This window comes from Phyllopteryx taeniolatus, chromosome 5, assembly GCF_024500385.1.
Source record: "Phyllopteryx taeniolatus isolate TA_2022b chromosome 5, UOR_Ptae_1.2, whole genome shotgun sequence".
NCBI lineage: Eukaryota > Metazoa > Chordata > Actinopteri > Syngnathiformes > Syngnathidae > Phyllopteryx > Phyllopteryx taeniolatus.
In genome coordinates, this window is record NC_084506.1 from 23,966,396 (window position 1) to 23,977,505 (window position 11,110).

General features: G+C 43.2%; 1 protein-coding gene across 4 annotated transcripts; it reads left to right on the forward strand.

Moving 5' to 3' along the window:
* The first annotated feature begins 1,898 nt into the window (after nucleotides 1-1,898).
* On the forward strand, nucleotides 1,899-10,941 carry rnf141 (ring finger protein 141). Of its 4 annotated transcripts, none has more exons than XM_061774000.1 (6): nucleotides 1,899-2,002; nucleotides 2,901-3,054; nucleotides 4,806-4,914; nucleotides 5,183-5,376; nucleotides 8,450-8,557; nucleotides 8,633-10,941. In XM_061774000.1, exons 2-6 carry the CDS (start codon nucleotides 2,924-2,926, stop codon nucleotides 8,772-8,774), a joined length of 684 nt encoding a protein of 227 aa, XP_061629984.1. In that variant the 5' UTR covers nucleotides 1,899-2,002; nucleotides 2,901-2,923; the 3' UTR covers nucleotides 8,775-10,941. The 4 variants fall into 4 exon arrangements, with proteins under 4 accessions (XP_061629984.1, XP_061629983.1, XP_061629986.1 ...); XM_061773999.1 differs by having other exon boundaries at nucleotides 1,916-2,002; nucleotides 2,871-3,054; XM_061774002.1 differs by lacking the exon at nucleotides 1,899-2,002 and adding an exon at nucleotides 2,240-2,417.
* Nucleotides 10,942-11,110: the final 169 nt, after the last annotated feature.

Consider the following 11,110-nt stretch of genomic DNA (forward strand, 5'->3'; position numbering starts at 1 on the left):
GTGTGCTGGTTCCCATTTTTAAGAACAAGGGTGATGTGCCGAGCTGTGACAACTATAGAGGAATAAAGTTGATGAGCCACACAATGAACTTATGGGAAAGAGTAGTGGAGGCTAGACTCAGGACAGAAGTGAGTATTTGCGAGCAACAGTATGGTTTCATGCCTAGAAAGAGTACCACAGATGCATTATTTTCCTTGAGGATGTTGATGGAAAAGTACAGAGAAGGTCAGATGGAGCTACATTGTGTCTTTGTAGATCTAGAGAAAGCCTATGACAGTACCCAGAGAGAAACTGTGGTACTGCATGCGAAGTCTGGAGTGGCAGAAAAGTATGTTAGAATAATACAGGACATGTACGAGGGCAGCAGAACAGCGGTGAGGTGTGCTGTAGGTGTGACAGATGAATTTAAGGTGGAGGTGGGACCCCATCAGGGATCAGCCCTGAGCCCCTTCCTGTTTGCAGTGGTGATGGATAGGCTGACAGATGAGGTTAGACTGGAATCCCCGTGGACCATGATGTTTGCAGATGACATTGTGATCTGCAGTGAAAGCAGGGACCAGGTGGAGGAACAGTTAGAAAGATGGAGGCATGCACTGGAAAGCAGAGGAATGAAGATTAGCCGAAGTAAAACAGAATATATGTGCATGAATGAGAGGGGTGGTGGGGGAAGAGTGAGGCTACAGGGAGAAGAGATGGCAAGGGTAGAGGACTTTAAATACTTGGGGTCAACCGTCCAGAGCAATGGTGAGTGTGGTCAGGAAGTGAAGAAACGGGTCCAAGCAGGTTGGAACGGGTGGAGGAAGGTGTCAGGTGTGTTATGTGACAGAAGAGTCTCTGCTAGGATGAAGGGCAAAGTTTATAAAACAGTGGTGAGGCCAGCCATGATGTGCGGATTAGAGACAGTGGCACTGAAGAGACAACAGGAAGCAGAGCTGGAGGTGGCGGAAATGAAGATGTTGAGGTTCGCTCTCGGAGTGACCAGGTTGGATAAAATTAGAAATGAGCTCATCAGAGGGACAGCCAAGGTTCGATGTTTTGGAGACAAAGTTAGAGAGAGGAGTCTTCGATGGTTTGGACACGTTCAGAGGAGAAATAATGAGTATATTGGTCGAAGGATGATGAGGATGGAGCTGCCAGGCAAGAGAGCTGGAGGAAGACCAAAGATGGATGTCGTGATGGAAGACATGAGGGCAGTTGGTGTTCGAGAGGAAGATGCAGGAGATAGGCTTTCATGGAAAAGGATGACGAGCTGTGGCGACCCCTAAAGGGACAAGCAGAAAGGAAAAGAAGAAGATTGTATTTATTGAGTGAATAAACAATACAACATTTCAACATTCACAACCACTTTTCAGCAAGTACATCTGCATATAAGAGGAATAATATTCTAATTACAGCATTGATTTACAAGAGTTATAAGCACAGGATAAGTTATTGAGAAGTACAATAAAAGACAAAGTAGAAAGAAAACTGGACAGTAAAACAGGTAAATGAACTCTGGATATTTTCCAGTCTGAGGCGTCAAAGAACAAAAGCATTGTACACTGGAAACTTGACATCTTGAGCGTACCTTAACCTTACTTAGATGGTTTACGAATGACGACTCGATTGTGCTGCGTTCGCGCTTTTTATTTACAACTTCGATTTCCAGTCAAAAGTAAACTCGAAAACGTGGATTACGACCTCAATAGAAGTAGGTTAATATGATGAAACGTGGTGAGTATGCTAACAACAAACGTTCTACTGACATCTGCGTTCCTTTGCGCTTTTCCGAACCGGACGTAAAATGTTTCAGATTGTTTCAAGTACAAACTCGATTTGAGTTCTGCCACATTGAATGAGACCCCGAGCGATGGAAGAAAGAGCCAATCAGGTAGCAGCTATCAAAATAAAACTTGACCCTACGTCATCACAGTGCGACATATTCGTATCACCACAAACAACCGGAGTTATTAACAATACGGTGGTGAACTCCTTGATAGTCACCTCCGGTGTTGACATTTGGGTATGCTATTCTTATTTTCTTAATAACGTCACGAGTCCACAATTAATATTTGTTTCCATGAAGACAATTTGACTTGTGTGGCGATATGAAAAGTAACCCTTTCGTTTACTGTGTGAACCGTGTTGACATCCCCAACTTAAAATGAATGTTTTTGAAAAGCCAATGGAGAGCTAACAACTTGCATGTGCCAACCGGGCGTTTTTACTGCTGCGAGCGGAGTTGCAACTATTTAATGACGTACCTGATGTTGTCTTGGTTCCGTGGACTTCGGTCATAAACGCGCGCGACAGAGGGCATGTCGACACGATTGACTAAAACAAATCTTGTTCATTTACTATTTTATTGTTGTAATAGGCTCCTCGATTTTTTTTACACTAGCCACAAAAGCCGAGCGTCTATACTGTACCAGTACAAAGTGAGTTACGAATCGAATTACAGTAGTAAGATTTTATTAAACCGTAAATGAACTACAAACTATGATTCCAAAACATTGTTTCATATCATTTCAATTTCATTTCGTATGAAGTGCCTTACGGATTTGATTTGTAGAAAAATGGAAAGTATGCATGTTGTACATGAAGGCTCCCCAACCTCCAACTACTACTGACATACAAAAATTGTCTCCGTCGCGGCGAAACACTTCGACATACATCCTTGATACCAACATCCGCATTACTTTATTTAGCTCGGGCTTTGGAGACATTTTAGAACGCACACAAAAGCGAATAGTTTTTCAGCTAAAAGCTGGGAATGGGCTGGTCATAAACATAGAACGTAAATAGGAGAATTCGTGAATAGTGAACCATCAAATATGCGGGGGATTACTGTAATTTACATACTGTACTGCATTTTCTAACGTTCCCTGCAGAAGTGAATGCCTGTGGCGCTGTTGTCTTAGCGCCCCCTGCTGCCGCCTCTGCTATGGGCCAGCAGATCTCAGGTCAGGCGGCGCGTCTCCCTGAGAAGCTCCTCAAACACGTCGGCCTGGTGCGGGACAGCAGCTACCTCACCTACGAGGAGTTTTTGGCTCGGGTGGCTGAGCTCAATGACTTGTAAGCTCACATACACTGTTGCATACTTTTTATCCTAATCCATCCATTTTCTATATCTGGGGCTTCAAACCCATTGTAGTACAAACCCCACACAGAAAGACTATAGAAGAAATTTGAGCCCTGAACCTCAAACCTCATTACTGTGAGGCAAACATGCTACCCACTTGGCAGATGTGGGTAAATATTTCAGATATTCAGAAATAGTTACATAACTTAAGGTTTACTTGGTTATTTAATTTTAGACTCGATTGGTGGGGAGGCACTCTAGACAAACAACCATTTCCATATATACCTGGGGCAGTCAAAAAGTAATGAGTCCAGTTTTAATTTAACTTACTAATAACTAGACTTTACACGATCAGGATTTTTGGGGCCGATCAGCAAGTTTAAAAAAACGATCACTGATCCGATCACAAGATGGAGCAATGTGTCTATTTACATGACTTGTTCATTTATTCTATATACTTGTATACTGTATCCATCCATTTTCTGTACAGCTTATCCTCACAAGGGTTTCAGGCGTGCTGGAGCCGTCCCAGCTCAAATTATTCTCTAGCATTTTAGACAAAAGTTAAAACACCATTGACCTGTAGGGGGCATTCAAGGATTGGCCACTGACATAAGTTTAGGTCAAATCAACGTTACAACTGACAGAAATAATGGATGCTAACTTACTGTCATTAAATTACTTTATTGCAATTAAAATTACTTAAATAAAATACTGTTCATGACATGCTTACTCTAACTTTCTCCCTGTCCCAGCTATATGGACGGGTGTTGTCCAGACTTTGAGTCCGTTTGACACTCCCCAGAGGAGTACATACATTTTTCGTATTTTTTAAGAAAACGGGGATCCTATAGTTCAAAAGCTTGACGTGATACTGAAAAACTGAGATCAGTTTTGGATTCCACACCCAAAAATTCGTTAAAAACAGCTGTCACACCTAACTCAACAAAAATCGTGTTCCCCCGTGTAGTTGAATTTGTTTTTTTTTTGTAGTTTGAAGGTTTATTTGAGGAAAAAAAAAAAAAAAAAAAAAAACGAAGTTTTGTTTAAGCCTGTCCTCTTCCTTTCAGCCATTTTCGAATGACCGTCAAAAGCAGAGAGCTGTGATTGAATTTCCACTGCTAAACATTTCAAAAGGTTGACAAAATGTGTATGGGGTTACGGTTATGTCATCAATGTTGGCACACGTTGGTGATGTCATCAGTGGTGCCTCTTAAAATATTCTCTGATCAGTGCCTCGACCTGAGAACTATTTCCAGGATTAACCGCTGAAGATGGTCAGCCGCTCCTTTGTTTGTCACGGAGGTCCCTCAAACTGAGGTCTTGTTCTTCCCCTTTAATCCTGAACACGCACTTTTTGACTGGTGTAGATAAAGCACTATATAAGTTATATATATTGCAGCTTCCCCATACACATTTTGGAACCTTTTGAAAATGTTAGTGGTGGAACCACAGGAATTCAACAGTGACACCTTTTCCAAAATGGCTTACAGGAAGAGGGCAAGCCTAAAGAAAACAATTTTTTTTTTAAAATAAACCTTAAAACAAGTATTTAAACTACAAACAAACAAAAAATCTGAAAAACATTTAAATTAGTAGTAGGTTAAATTAATTTGGGTTTATTACTTTTTGAATGCCCCTTTTCAGAAGCAATTCACAAGTCAAATTTCCATATGTCACTTATGAAGCAGCATTACTTGCCAATATTGTCAGATTATTATAGGACTTCCATTTTGCTCAACAGGACTGCTAAACTAGCTGCAGGGCAACACAAGCACCTGCTATTTGAGGTCCTGCCAGGTTCGGATGCCAGCGCCTTGTGGAAGGTGGCTGTCAGGATCGTTTGCACCAAGGTGAGACGTCCAGCAATGCAGGACACAGTAGTTACCTGGAGGAAATAATGGAAGATAACAATAATCTGTTCCAGTCAAACTGTGGCCATTATTAAAAACTTTAATCAACCACACTTTTTATTCATCGTGTGCTTACAGTCTGCTTACAAAATTTGTCCAACCCCTCATGGAGCACATTCTTTCGTCGCAGTCAATTCCATTTGCTGTTCTATGGTTATCTATGGTTGAGTGTCAAGTCATTCTGTGACTCACTCCGCTTCCCCACCAGATCAACAAGGACAATGGGACGGTGGAGGCGTCACGCATCATGAACCTGTACCAGTTCATCCAGCTTTACCGCGACATGACCAGCCAGGCCGCCGACGTGCTGGCCGCAGAGGGCGGCGCCGCCACGGCCACCGAGACCGCTTACGTGCCGCCTCTTGCCCCTGATGCCTGTCAGGCCAGCATGTGGATGGGCAGGTCAGTATGACAATGCTCAACAATCTTGAGCAAGACTTTCGGTACCAAAAGCTCAGAAGAAGCTGTTGACTACAACAAGTTGAAAAGCAATCCTATACAAATGGATATTTCTTTTTAGTTGGCTTTTTTATTTTAATTTAAAATGCATTTTACATAATTTACATTTTTTTATTTTTTTAAATATTATTTAGCATTTATATATAGGGGTGTCCCAATCTGATCTTTGAGATTGGAAATCGGTCCCATGTTAGCAAAAAAAAAAAAAAAAAAAAAAAAAAAACGAGAATCGGATCAGATCAGACTGGATCTAAAAGCTCTGATATGTACCACTCATATACAAGCAGTCCATTCCAGCACTTATATCCAGCAGCGCCAGGACGGCTTGCAAAGCTCACGTGATCACGACAGGTTGCCTCGGTGCTAACATTGTAACAAGATGTAAGAGTGAATGTTGCTTGCTGAAAGTCGTTTATTGACACTCCAGTTGAAATTCACACTAAAACTAAACACACACAAAAGAATTACACCTATTGAATATTCAAAGACCCCTTATGATGACGACAAACAATGGACTCGGGTTTCCCTTGCCCGGGCGCGGGTCACCGAGGCCCCCCTCTGGAGCCAGGGCTGGAGGTGGGGCTCGAAGGCGAGTTATTGGACTGAGGCGGCCGACCGGAGCTGTGGTCGTAAGGTGGTCCGTGCCTGTCGTCGCGGCAATCCCCGAACCAGTTGGTGGACACCAACGGTGAGGGATGCCGTCAAGCTGATGGAGTCCTTTCGGGCCTTTTTGCCCTGTGGTACTCCTGAGACAGCTGATGGGTACCGGCTGGCCAAGCGGAATGCAGCTTTGGTGGTCGCTGAAGCAAAAACCCGGGTATGGGAGGAGTTCGTTGAGGCCATGGAGAAATACTTCCGGACGGCTTCGAGGAAATTCTGGTCCACAATCCAGCATCTCAGGAGGGGGAAGCAGTGCACCATCAACACTGTGTATGGGGCGCTGCTGACCTCGACTCGGGCGTTGTGAGTCGGTGGGGAGAATACTTCGAAGACCTCCTCAATTCCACCGACACGCCTTCCCATGAGGAAGCAGAGTCTGGGGTCTCTGAGACAGGTTGTCCTATTGCTGGGGTTGAGGTCACCGAGGTGGTTAAAAAGTTCCTCGGTGGCAAGGCCCCGGGGGTGGATGAGATTCGCCCGGAGTTCCTAAAGGCTCTGGATGTTGTGGGGCTGTCCTGGTTGACATGCCTCTGCAACATCGGGGACAGTGCCTCTGGATTGGCAGACTAGAGTGGTGGGACCGGAAGGTGTGTTCCAACTACAGCGGGGTCACACTCCTCAGCCTCCCTGGTAAGGTGCTAGAGAGGAGGGTCCGTCGGGAAGTCGAATCTCAGATCCAGGAGGAGCAGTGTGATTTTCGGCCAGGCCGTGGAACACTGGACCAGCTCTACACCCTCGGCAGGGTCCTCGAGGGTGGATGGGAGTTCGGCCAACCAGTCTACATGTGTTTTGTGGACTTGGAGAAGGCGTTCGACCGTGTCCCTCGGGGAGTCCTGTGGGGGGTGCTTCGGTAGTATGGGGCACCGAACCCACTGATATGGGCTGGGCTGTTCGGTCCCTGTACGACCGGAGTCAGAGTTTGGTCTGCATATCCGGCAGTAAGTCGGGCACGTACCCGGTGAGGGTTGGACTCCGCCATGGCTGCCCTTTGTCACCGATTCTGTTCATAACTTTTATGGACAGAATTTCAAGGCGCAGCCCAGGCGTAGAAGGGGTCCGGTTTGGTGGCCTCAGTATTGCATCTCTGCGTTTTACAGATGATGTGGTGCTGTTGGCTTCATCAAGCCGTGACTCCAACTCTCACTGGAGCAGTTCGCAGCCGAGTGTGAAGCTGCTGGGATGAGAATCAGCACCTCCAAATCTGAGACCCTGGTCCTCGGTCGGAAAAGGGTGGCGTGCCCTACCCAGGTCGGGGATGAGATCCTGCCCCAAGTGGAGGAGTTCAAGTATCTTGGGGTCTTGTTCACAAGTGAGGGAAGAATGGAACGGGAGATCGACAGGCGGATCGGTGCAGCGTCTGCAGTGATGCGGACTTTGTATCGATCCGTTGTGGTAAAGAAGGAGCTAAGCTAATGAGGTGGCTGGGGCATCTGATTCAGATGCCTCCCGGACGCCTCCCCGGTGAGGCGTTCCGGGCACGTCCCACCGGGAGGAGACCCAGAGGATGACCCAGGACACGCTGGAGAGACTACGTCTTTCGGCTGGCCTGGGAACGCCTCGGGATCCCCCCGGAAGAGCTGGATGAAGTGGCTGGGGAGAGGGAAGGCTGGGCGTCCCTGCTAAAGGCACTGCCCCCGCGACCCGACCTCAGATAAGCAGTAGAAAATTGATGGATGAATATTCAAATACATCAGACTTCGTGTCTTTGTTTTTTTCTTCTGAAAAATCGCTAGAAATGGGAAACACCATTGACGAGCTAATGAAAATTAGCACTGTATAAACATACAAAAAGGCAATATAACAATACTCTCGGGCATATATTCTTCAAACTCTGTGTAAAATGAGTTCAGTTAAAATATTAGATCGGGACTTCTTCTACTTTCTTTGTTACTGCAAGTGTGTATCTCATTCTGTGCACCATACTGCCTCTCAGAGGCCAAGACCTGCAAAGCAGGAACAGCGAATAAAACTGTACCTCAAGATGCATTGCCATTGCACATGTGGAGCAAACAAATCCTGTTCCCGCCATAGATTTTGTTTTATTTGTAAAAAGTAGTTTACGAGTAGTTTTTGTATTTTTTCAAATGCTATAATACGTTTGTATTTTTAATGCACACTAAATATTATTCAGTTGTTGTTTCATGTTTTTTTTAATTATACATTCATTTAAAAAAAAAAAAAAAAAGTATAATTATAAGTTGGAAAAAGTTTAATAAAGAACATAATTTCAGCCTTTTTCTTTCTATGGTGACATTAGCATAATTACATTTTATGGTGACCTATTGTTGGTGGTATTCGTCACAGTTGTGTTGTGATACTGTCGGAATAATAAGCGACCGTCACTCCCGTCCCGCAGAGTGAAGGAGCTGACGGACGACGAGGAGTGCTGCATCTGTATGGACGGGAAGGCCGACCTCATCCTGCCGTGCACTCACAGCTTCTGCCAGAAGTGCATCGACAAATGGTAAACTGGCGCGCGCTAACGTCGCTGCCGCCACAAAACGCTATTATGTAGTGTGTGTTTAACGTGGCCCCGCAGGAGCCGCAACTGCCCCATGTGCCGCCTGCAAGTGACTACTGCCAACGACTCGTGGGTGATGTCCGACTTCCCCACGGAGAACGACATGGCTGGATACATCCTCAACCTGGCCGACGAGGCGGGACACCCGCATCGACCTTGATGCAACAAGTAAACAAAACAAAACAAAGAACATGTCACATTCACTGGACATTCTGTAATGGTTGCAAGTAGATGTGGTGCATTGTGGGAAAGCTGTTCATCTTTGCAAGGTCATGTGACAGCAGAACCTTCAAACTGGATCACAACCTGTGGAGAAACCAATATTGCAGGACTCTTGTTCATACTTGTGTAAATTGTTGTATTATTTGTAAATAGTTTAATGATAACGAACCAGTTATTTAAACAAAAAATGCACAATTATTATATATTTTAAGGATCTAAATGAATACAAAAGTGAATAAATACATTTGAAGTAACCAATCTTCGCCTAAAACAGCTGAATAAATGCAAGAAATATTGCAGGACTTGATAATGTGACTGTTTGCTCATCCAACTGTGGACTCCCCTGCTTTCGATGCTCGCTGACCTGAAGTCTTACGTCATTTGGTTTTTGGGGCATACATTTTTCTGAAAAGTTCTGGTTAAATTCCAAGTTTCTTTCGACTCGGAGCGTGTTCCACTTTGGAGGTTCGACTGTGTTTACCAAGCAACACAACTCTTAATTATAATGTTATTACAACATTCTGATATCAAAGGCATTCATTGAGCTGACCTTATTATTGGAAATACTTTTGCACATCATGGGTGTCAAACTCGGCGGCACGGTGGCCGACTGGTTAGAGCGTCAGCCTCACAGTTCTGAGGTGCGGGGTTCAATCCCCGTCCCCGCCTGTGTGGAGTTTGCATGTTCTCCCCGTGCCTGCGTGGGTTTTCTCCGGGCACTCCGGTTTGCTCCCACATCCCAAAAACATGCATTAATTGGAGACTCTAAATTGCCCCTAGGCATGACTGTGAGTGCGAATGGTTGTTTGTTTCGATGTGCCCTGCGATTGGCTGGCAACCAGTTCAGGGTGTACCCCGCCTCCTGCCCGATGACAGCTGGGATAGGCTCCAGCACGCCCGCGACCCTAGTGAGGAGAAGCGGCTCAGAAAATGGATGGATGGATGGAGGGTGTCAAACTCATTTTTGTCACGGCCACATTATTGTTACGGGTTCTCCTCAGTGGGCCGTAATGAGACGGTGAACCCACATAAATGTCTGATTGCCGCATATTATTACATATATACAAAACATTGATGGAAATCAGGAGTCAGTAAAAAAAAAAAATGTTTGCTCAACTGTTATTCAGTTCATTTTAAAAGCGGGATTGGTAACAAAAAATGCTATCATTGTCTCAGTGTTATTAAAAATGAAGACAATTTTCAATTTTGGTATTTTAGATAGATTTCAAAGTATCCGGCACCAGGGGAAACAGGAAATTCACGTGAAGGGAACACATTCTTTTCACGAACATGCTTTTTTTCAGTTATTATAACATAACCCGGCATGTTTCTATGTAATATTCCTGATGAGCTTTGCTTTTATGAATAAATAATGACCTTCAATATGAAGGGCCATGAACAAAACGGCTTAATTTCTTATTTTGTCTAATTTTCACATTTAATGTGCCAATGAAGTACTGTACTTTTTTCCAGGCTTTGCTGAGCCTTAATCAATTGAAAATGTCTATTTAAGTCATTTATCCTAATAAAAAAAAAAAAAATGAATTGTTGTAGTCAGTGGATAGATACATATTAGATGCATTAACAGGCTATGTTTTCTATGGATTTATTGGTTTATAATCATATAAATAATTCCAAAAAATATATTGTTTGATTTTACCTAATTTTATGCTGACTTTGCTGTACTCAATGTTTGCACTACAAAAGATTATATATACACACACAACACAGTTATCATTTAATCGCATAGATTAGAATATTTTTCTCACTTTTTACAATAGTACTGTATATCATAGAATTCTGTAAGTGTCCCGCCATTGGAGGGTAGTGTTCGCTGCTTTTTCTTTTTTTTTTTTTTTTTTACACTCATATATCTTTTAATTCTGCCCGTGTAATGCATTGTTTGGCCATCTCTTTTTCTCAGTCTGTATTAAGTCATTCGTGAAAAAGATGTAGTTTAACACGTGTGATATTATATTTCATGATATGATATGTTGTTCTTTTCTTAGGTTCCCCAAACCTGGTTTAATTTGTTTTAATATGGCTGGATTTAGGTGTGACAATACATTGCATTACTTTTAATAAAGACACTTTATTATTTGTGATTCAGTTTTTTTTTGTTTTTTTTTTGTACATTGAAATCAAGCAATGTCGTTACTTTGTCATCATTAATGATGTAAGAAATCTATTTCTAAATGTAATAATTAAACCATTTTTATATCATAATTTGATAGCGTGTCTAAATCTGATAAAATGTAAACTTTTAATAATTAA

Bases quoted from the DNA above. Each gene is read 5' to 3' on its own strand.
- rnf141 (XM_061774000.1), top strand. From the start codon at position 2,924: ATGGGCCAGCAGATCTCAGGTCAGGCGGCGCGTCTCCCTGAGAAGCTC. The intron at 3,055-4,805 runs GTAAGCTCACAT...TTTGCTCAACAG, and splicing joins GTGGCTGAGCTCAATGACTT to GACTGCTAAACTAGCTGCAG. The intron at 4,915-5,182 runs GTGAGACGTCCA...CTTCCCCACCAG, and splicing joins TCAGGATCGTTTGCACCAAG to ATCAACAAGGACAATGGGAC.